This window comes from Lactuca virosa, chromosome 1 (assembly GCF_052849685.1).
Source record: "Lactuca virosa cultivar CGN04683 chromosome 1, Lactuca_virosa_CGN04683_v6, whole genome shotgun sequence".
Taxonomy (NCBI): Eukaryota; Viridiplantae; Streptophyta; class Magnoliopsida; order Asterales; family Asteraceae; genus Lactuca; species Lactuca virosa.
The window spans coordinates 324,983,952-324,993,475 of NC_136426.1; the positions used below are offsets into that span (position 1 = coordinate 324,983,952).

Sequence of the window (9,524 nt, forward strand, 5' to 3'; positions counted from 1 at the left end):
ATGGCAAGGAGGATGTAACACCCTGTTTATTAAATAAATAAATTAACAAATTAATGAATGAATATTAGCCCTAAAATTAATAATAATATAGCAAGGTGTGGGTCTCAAGGAGTTAACTGTCACAATTTTAGAAGATGAGGGTTAAAATGTAATTATGGGAGTTATTTTGTAAAGATTTTCAGAAGTCAGGGGTGTTTAGTAAAATATTAGACTTGTTATGAAAGGATATTTAGAGGCTGGAGCTAAAAGGTAAAATCCGGATTCAGTTTGTAAATATTTATGAAGACAGGGGCTACATGGTAATTATTGGGACTTAAGTTGAAAAGAATGAGAGGTGGATGGACTAAAAAAGGTTAGCATGGCTGAAGTTTGATCATTGGACCTAAATGGAAATAAATTTGGAATGTTGAGGGTTAAAAGGGTAAATTATGTGTTAATTTGAAAAGAAATTTAGAGGAGGAGTTGGAAGCATAATAAGAGGGTTAAGTTGATCATGAACGGGTTATATCCCGTCGTCCATCTCGTAGCCTTCATATTTAAGGCAATAAGAACCCTAGGAACCTTTAGTCAGCCGCCAACCCACCTTATATCCCCTCCATCCGACCGCCGCCTCCAGCTTTCTCATCGCTACCTTGCACCACCGAATCGTCGTTGAAACACCATCGGATGTCGTGAACAGCCGAGAGAGAGAGAGAGAGAGAGAGAGAGAGAGAAAGAATCGTTGGAGACCGGAATCAGAGCTATGAACGCGGACGCATGGTTTAAGAACGACGGGAGAGCGGTGGTCATTGTATCGCTTCATGAAGACGCAAACCACCGTCGGACGTCCGCCTACCGTCCTCAGCAACGTCGACTTCTCCTTTTCGCTTTAGTGAAGACTGAACCTTTTCTGCCGCTGTTTCTGTCGCTCATGGTTCCACCATTCTTCCCCTTCCGTCGATGAAACGTTCTATCCATGACCACCGCCGTCAGCCGCCGCTGATGTCGCTAGTGCTGCTGTTGCCGCCAGTCTACCCTTTTATGCATGCACCATCCACCATGAGAGGTGGTTGTGCCCATGTGTTGCGATGGTTTAGGGCTACAGGAGCTTTTCTTGGCCGGAGATCCGAAGAAAGACCCCATCGCCACCACCGTGAGGTGGTGGCTGCTACTCTCTACCGCCGCCTGCCGCCACAAGGTGGTTGTGTGTGTATTTTATTTGGATGTGTTATTTTTTGGATGCTTGGACAAAAATGGAATAGAACCATAACCACCACCGTGAGGTAGTGGCCACCGCCGTTGACCACCACTACCCGAGGTGGTAGTGGGTGGTGCCCGACTTATGAAACCCGAGTGGGCCTAATGAAACCCTAGTAGGCCTAATGAAACCCTAGTAGGCCTAATGAAACCCTAATGGATCTAAAGACTTAGCTTTTGGGCCTATCGTGTTGTGATTGGGTAGAAAACCCTAATTAGGGTTTAGAAAACCCTAATTAGGGTTTAGAAAACCCTAATTTTAGTATATATGGGTTATGGGTTGTCGGGACTTGCATTTTGGATGACCGGATTGGGATTATATATTAAGCCCGGCCACACTATATGATTGACCTAGTAGATTGATGAACTTAATGGATTAAGTCGTTAATGGGTTAAGTGAGAAACACTTAACCCTAATTGTCATTTTATGTGAAAACCCTATTCTTGCTTGGGCCTTAAGTTGAGCCTTCCTATTGGGCTTTGGTGATTGGGCTAGTAATGGGCCATCCAAGAACAAGCATATTGACTAGAATAATTTAATGGGCTTTAGGGTAAGGCCCATGTAAGGGGTTTGGGCCCAATTTGAAAAATTGGGCCATAGATGGGCCATAACTGGGCCTTAAGGATCGTGAGAGGTTGGACCATTGGAAATGTCAAATGTATGGACTAGAATAAATGGTTGGGTCTTAGGGTAAGACCATGTAAAGGTTTGGGCTCAATTTGGAAAATTGGGCCATATGTTGGGCCTTGATTCATAGTTTGACTTTTGGGCCTTTGGATTGGGCCTTGAGTTTGAATCAAGCTAAGATGGGGGTAAAGTAGACTTTTACCCCAAACATGGACTTATGGATATATGTTGGAACCCAATTACTGATTGGGTGTTATTTTGATGATTGACAGTTCGAGAACCTGCCATCCAGCAACTAGAGTTTTGTCTGCGGGACTTCAGCAGTGTGAGGTGAGTTACCTTCCAGTAGAGGAGGGTCTAAGGCACCAATGCCGGCCCACCAGTAGGTGATTATGTATGAGATGATTGTCTTTGTGATATTTGTCTGGTTTGCCACTATCTGATATGTTTTTTGTGCTAGGATGCTTTGTTATATGTGTTAGTAGTAGTAGGGTGAAATAGTCCCCGGATACCAGTTGAAAGATACCGAATGGGTAGTCAGTACCCATGCATGCCTAGCAGTATGTTTATGTTATGTTATTATGTGGTAGTGGTAGGGGTGAAATAGTCTCTGTAGCCGGTTGACATAAACCGGAGCGTAGGTCGAGCACCCCAAAATTGCTTGACATGGGTAGGTCGGGCACCCCAGAATTGCCTGGCAGGGTAGGTCGGGCACCCCAGAATTGCCTAGCAGGGTAGGTCGCGCACCCCAACATTTCTTGACATGGGTAGGTCAGGCACCCCAAAATTGCCTGGCAGTATGTTGTTGGTATGGTATGTATGATGGGGGAACTCACTAAGCTTCGTGCTTACGGTTTTCAGTTTTGGTTTCAGGTACTTCGTTTTCAAAGGAAAGGAGTCGGCTCGATCGCAGCGCATCACACTATGTTTTCCGCATATGAGATCTTTGGGATTACACTATGATATTGTTTATGATAACATGTTTTGATTATTGGCGCTTTGGTTTTGACATGGGATGTTATTATGGATGTTTTCTTATACTTTTGGTTTTATAATAACTTAATTAAAAATGAAATTTTTGGTCTTGAATTTTGGGATGTTATAGAGGAACTCGACGAGTTGGATCGCAATTCAGGGTTCCTGATTCATGGAACTCGACGAGTAGATGGACCAACTCGGCGAGTTGAGTCAACCAAAATGTTGACTTTGACCAGAATGTTGACTTTGACCAAAGTTGACCCTTAAGGGGTTATGAGTATGAAAAGGGTAATTAAAGGAAATGTTTATGTGTAGGAGTCTGAGAGGGGTTGATTTTAGAGCAGGAGTTTTTGCAGCTATTCCCAGTTATCGAGGTGAGTTACCTTCCAGTAGAAGTGGGTCGAAGGCACCAATGCCGGCCCACTAGTAGTTGATTATAGTTGAGATGATTATCTTTGTGATAATTGTCTGGTATGACACTATCTGTTATGCTTTATGTGCTAGTATGCTATGATATTATGTGATAGTAGTAGGAGGGGTAGGTTAGACCCCGTAGCCGGTTGAGATAAACCAGAGGGTAGGTCGGACACCCAGATATGTCTGACAGTATGCTATGCTATGTTAGTGGTAGGGGTGAAATAGTCCCCATAACCGGTTGAAATAAACCGGATGGTAGGTCGGGAACCTAGATATGCCTGGCAGGGTAGGTCGAGCACCCATATATGCTTGACAGGGGTAGGTCGGGCACCCCGATATGCCTGACAAGGGTAGGTTAAGCACCCATATATGCTCAGCAGGATAGGCCGGGCACCCAGATATGCCTGACAGTATGTTTATTGTATGGTATATGGTATGATGGGGGAACTCACTAAGCTTTGTGCTTATGGTTTTCAGTTTTGGTTTCAGGTACTTCTTCCTCGAAGGGAAAGGAGCCGGCATGATTGCAACGCATCACACCACTATTTTCCGCACCATGATGTTCTTGGGATTTATACTCAGACATTATTATGGCTTGTTTTGAGACATATGACTTTTGGGTTTTATGATATGAGATAACTTAATGATGTTTTCAGTAATCTGTTTTATAAATTATTAAACTAAAAATGAAAATTTTGGTCTTGGATTTTGGGATGTTACAATTACTTAACTAATTTAGCCATAATTAAAATGGAAGAAGTTTTATATACTTTATTCCATTGAGATATCAATGGCACTCAAGCATATGGATTTAAGATAGACTGAAGTTGTAAACGCCTAAGAATGAGAAGTGAAATGATCAAATAAATTATAAATATAGGTTTCAAAATAAAAAAATTTCTAGATAAAATCGACAATAAACCAAATTAAACATCTCTGGTAAAAACCATACATTGGTACAAGAAATGCGATAATGTTGAAGGTGATCATAAATAAATAACGCATATAATCACCAATGAATACAACTACCAAACAAGAAGTGGTTGTTAAAGAAAGCATATTTGTAGATGATAAATATAAAAGAAATTGTGTTTGACCTTTTGCTTGCAGTACTCATCATCAGTCTAACAATCCTCACTTATTGGGACATCACATGCCATTTAGGGTTATGTCCTTCTCCTCTCCTGATTGCGTCTGTAATGGAAGCCATCCAAGAAAAAAATTATTTGAAATACAAAATAAATAGAAATATAGTTAACTAAATCAAAATCTATTTGAAAAACTCAATAACATTAATATGTTTATTGAGTGTAATCATCAATGATTAAAGGACCATATGTGAAAGAAAATCCATCTTCCAATCTGATTTGTAGGTTATTACAGTAGGGAAAAAAAATTATGCCATAACTCTCCTTCAATCAATTACCAGTAGGCGTATACTCGTTTTTTATAGCCTAGATCATCGGGAAATCAGAAGGGACCGCAAGACTACTCATGACTGAAAAAAAAAGATGGAAAGACTTACAAAATATGGAATTTAGCTTGCTCGAATCCAAGAACACAAAATTAGGAAGAACTCTTGGAAACCTTGTAGTCGCCTCTAAAACTCTCTATCTCTCTCTCACACACACACATCTTCCTGATTTCTCATGCACTTGGTGAAGCCCTAGTTTTATGAAAAAAGTAGAAGCTCTAATCATCACCTGCCAGCATCATCTTGACAGGACGACAACCTCAACCCTTAATCACCAGGTAACCACCATCGACATAGTCCCCATCATCGACCTTTATCTTCACAGTAACACATTCAAGCAAAATCAAGATCAATTCTTCCCAGATTAAAATCGATTTGTAGGTCTAGAATCTCCAAAGAAAGTCGATAAACAAAGAACGAGTTGTAGGAGTTCGAATGAAAATCGATTTGGAGGTCTTAAAATCGAGTTGCAAGTTTTGTAGATTTGCTGAACGAAAAAAAGATGAACGCTTTGATGATGGTGCTGGTAGCGTATGGTGGTGGAGGCCGGTAGATATTAGGGTTTAAAGCTTTAAAATCGGTAGAGAGAGAGAGAGAGAGAGAGAGAGAGAGAGAGAGAGAGAGAGAGAGAGAGAGAACTTGATAAAAATAGGATAAAAAATAATGACCATATTTAGTCTATTTTCAATTTGCAGTTTAATCCCTTGACTTTTTAGAAATTACACAAATAACCTGTTAATCTTAATATTTGAAAGGGTTGATCTATTCTCACATTGTTAATCTTTTAATTATTCTCAATTGATTTAGATATCATATGTTAAAATAATAGACAATATGACGGATACAACCGTCACCTAAAATACTTTACGTTTCTCTTTTTTTTCTCCCACGCGCGAGCACATTTATATTCTTCCACCGCCGCCGATGACCGCCATATGCCCGTAGAAATCATTTCTACCATATATTCCGGACGAAACTTAATTTTCCAGACAAATAACGTTCCCTTTCAATTTCTACCATCAAAATCACGCACAGTTTGACTCTAAATCACAAATCAGACTCGAAAATATGTCGGAGAAATTCTCGGCCACACTAAGGATCGGTGACCTTAATGATTTCATCGCACCGTCACAGGGCTGTGTTGTTTCTATGAAGTCCGGTTCCGCTAGGCTCGTTGATAAGCCAAAGGTTTCTATCATCTCTACTTTCTGAACCCTAGCTTGTTTTATACTAATCATAACCCATGTTTTAGCTAATTGTTCAGTTTTTACGATGCTTTTGACTTGGTCGTGATTCTACTAACTTCATCAGGAATGTGTTAGAGCACTAGAACGTAGAACTCTCTGATTTTAGCTTAACTTTTGAACGGAAAGGAATAGCTTTGCTATGCTTTATTGTGAATTTAACTGCGCGTCTAAGTTCTAACCCTAGTTCGTTAGCTGTAAAACCATTAACATTTGTTCTAGCCTTTAACTTGCTTCTAGATTTTGTTGGAATTGTAACCACACTAGAATAGTAATATCCTGTGATTTTATTCAGAAAGTTGCCCTCTTTCAGTTTATCATCACATCCAAAAGGTGTATGTTTCGCTTTCAAATTGCAAACCAGTCTATAAAAAGTATCACAAATAGAATGGTGTAGGTGTTTAACTTCCGACTTAATTGACAACAATTTTGCATTTGAAAAGCTTAGGTTTGACATGAATATCAAGTTGCATCTTCTTTGCTGGAATGGTGGGTATATTTGTTATTTGGGAAAACCATCTGAATTCACGAATTTGTATGATTGTATCAATGCTAGAACAGTTTTAACTTGTGATTTCAGCAACCATAAGAACAGACCTATTACACATATGACTATTGTTGTTCACCAAGTGCTTTTTCTTTAACAGAAGCTGGTAAAAACAACACCTGTTAAAGAAACTCTTCAAACAGATCCAGTAAAAATATCACTCAAGGATTGCTTAGCATGCAGGTAACACTTCCTGATCACTAGCTCCTAGAAGCCATTATACATCAAGTGTTGATGAATTGAATTGGTAACAATAACATTGTTATAATCATGCAGTGGGTGCATTACTTCTGCAGAGACTGTTATGTTAGAGAAGCAAAGCTTGGATGAGTTTCTATCCAATATAAACAATGGCAAAACTGTTATTGTCTCTCTTTCACCTCAGTCAAGAGCTTCCATTGCTGTGCATTATGGTCTTTCTCCACTTCAGGTAAATTCCTTTATATTAGCACCCTTCCACTTTCTTTATCAATCAATGTGCAATGAAAATTCAGTATCTGTTTGTGAATGGCATGCTTTCAGGTTTTCAAGAAACTGACTACACTTTTCAAATCTTTGGGGGTTAAAGCTGTATTTGATACAAGTTGTAGTAGAGATTTGTCTCTTATTGAATCTTGTAATGAATTCATATCACGTTATAAACAAAGCAATTCAGATGACAAGGAATCTTCTAGATCATTTCTACCCATGATATCCTCTGCATGTCCAGGTTGTGTATTATAGCATCCTACTTTCATCTCTTTCTATTACATCATTATACTTTCATATTTTTTTTTCTTTTTAAGGCATTCTGCTTTGAAAAATCTAGTGAATTATAGCAGTGAACAAAGTGCATTTAAGATTTAACCCTTTCTTGTTGTATACTTTCAGGGTGGATATGCTATGCTGAAAAAACACTTGGTTCGTATGTTTTGCCATATATTTCTTCAGTGAAGAGTCCTCAACAATCCATTGGAGCTATCATTAAGCACCATCTATGCCACAAGCTAGGCATTAGGTGATCATTAGATTGAAATAATTTGAAATTACAAGATTAAATATTAAAAATGTGCATTAATTGTATAGGCCAAGTGAGATTTATCATGTGACAGTGATGCCTTGTTATGACAAAAAGCTGGAGGCTTCAAGAGATGATTTTGTTTTTCATGATGAATCTGGTGAAATGACTACAGAGGTAGATTCTGTTTTGACAACTGGAGAGGTCTTAGATTTAATACAGGTAAAAGACTCAACAATGAATTTTTCTCTGGTTAAAAATAAAATATGACTCATCCAATTCCTAAAATATCCTTCATATGATGATGATGGGCAAGGGCAAATAGGTAATTTTTGATATGAGGTCAAAAATACAGAAATAAATCTAGTTTCTGTTATTTTTGCAGACAAAAGCAGTAGTAGATTTCATGAATTTGGATGAATCCCCTGTTGATAAATTGTAAGTGTACATATTTGGCTAAATTTAAAATTTGTTGAAATAATAAAATTGATATTTATTTGATTGGCAATGGCAGGTTATCGAATGTGAGTGAAGAAGAGAATCTTTTTGGGGTTAGAGGAAGCTCAGGAGGATATGCAGATACAATCTTTCGTTATGCTGCAAAGACACTTTTTGATCAGGATATCAAAGGCCCTTTGGATTTTAAAACCATTAGAAATTCTGACTTTCAGGAACTCAGCTTACAAGTACGTTGTGCTGTAGAGTATTTGGATTTTTTTTTTATTTTATTTTTTTGTTTATTTTTATGTGAATGTGAATGTGTAGGTAGAAGGTAAAACAGTATTGAAGTTTGCATTGTGTTATGGGTTCCGAAACTTGCAAAATGTAGTCAGGAAACTTAAAATGGGAAAATGTGACCATCATTATTTGGAGATCATGGCATGCCCTTCAGGTATAAAAACTTAATTTTTATTTTATTTTTTATTTTTATGAGCTTATTATATTTTTGAAAAATCTACCCAGGGTGCTTAAATGGAGGTGGGCAGCTGAAGCCAAAATCAGGACAATCTGGCAAAGACTTGATTCAAGCATTAGAGACCTCGTACATGCAAAACGTAAGTATTCCTGTTTTCTTTCTTTTACTTTGATTTAATTATTTATGTATTACTATATTATATTTATATATATATATATATATATATATATATATATATATATATATATATATATAAATGTTAGGTTTTGGTTGCGGATCCATTTGAAAACATGATGGTGAAGAGGTTATACGAGTCATGGCTGGAACATCCCGGTTCTGAAAAAGCAAAGCAACACATACACACACAATACCATCCCATTGTAAAAAGCATTACTTCTCAGCTCAATAACTGGTGAACAACCACTTTCAACTTCTCATGTCCTTCAACATTGACTTTTTTTGCGTTGACCTTATGCCAACTGGTGAAGAAGTTGCAATTTTGAATTTTGATGGTGGTAATAAAAAGATTTATTCTAAATTCATACACACAAGAGAAAGACACGTCACGAAAGGGATTGGTGTAGGTGTATTTTTATTTCTTATGTATTTTGTAGATATATATTTTGTAATTTTTATGGAGAACGTGTATAATTTTATCTTAGTTTGTTAATTCCTTTTGTTTCCAATGCACTTTATACTAAAACACCCTTGTTTGGTTCTTTTAATGGCTGCCTAATAACAAAAATCATCAAAAGGGAGGGTTTTGATATAAAAGAAAAACCATATTTTTTAACATTTATCTCACCCGTTCTGGTCAGGTGAATATACTTTGTAGTTTGTAATATTCATTAATTTCGTCAAACAACTTCGGTAGATATTAGTGAATCTTTAAGTCTGGTATATGTTCTTGGGCCAAAATCTGAAAAGGGGTGTCCTAAACATAATATCGACTCCACGGTCTATAAATATCCTTATGACCTTTTTATTATAAATGAAGTAAGTTTGATGTGGTATAAAATCGATTTGGAAAATGCATTTGATTCCTAGTTGTGGGAGTTTCTTGACTCTGTCTTTGGTAGTAAGTGGA

The 9,524-nt window shown here is 37.7% G+C and overlaps 1 protein-coding gene across 1 annotated transcript; it reads left to right on the forward strand.

Moving 5' to 3' along the window:
- The first annotated feature begins 5,594 nt into the window (after positions 1–5,594).
- NAR1 (ferredoxin hydrogenase) lies at positions 5,595–9,107 on the forward strand. The gene is made up of 11 exons (XM_079087430.1): positions 5,595–5,921; positions 6,625–6,707; positions 6,801–6,954; positions 7,047–7,233; positions 7,395–7,521; positions 7,590–7,743; positions 7,907–7,959; positions 8,036–8,207; positions 8,287–8,413; positions 8,485–8,576; positions 8,701–9,107. Exons 1-11 carry the CDS (start codon positions 5,802–5,804, stop codon positions 8,851–8,853), a joined length of 1,422 nt encoding a protein of 473 aa, XP_078943556.1. The 5' UTR covers positions 5,595–5,801; the 3' UTR covers positions 8,854–9,107.
- Positions 9,108–9,524: the final 417 nt, after the last annotated feature.

Coding starts and splice junctions, on each gene's coding strand:
- NAR1 (XM_079087430.1), top strand. CDS start 5,802: ATGTCGGAGAAATTCTCGGCCACACTAAGGATCGGTGACCTTAATGAT. Junction 7,744..7,906: donor AGGTCTTAGATTTAATACAG/GTAAAAGACTCA, acceptor TTATTTTTGCAG/ACAAAAGCAGTAGTAGATTT. Junction 8,208..8,286: donor TTCAGGAACTCAGCTTACAA/GTACGTTGTGCT, acceptor GTGAATGTGTAG/GTAGAAGGTAAAACAGTATT.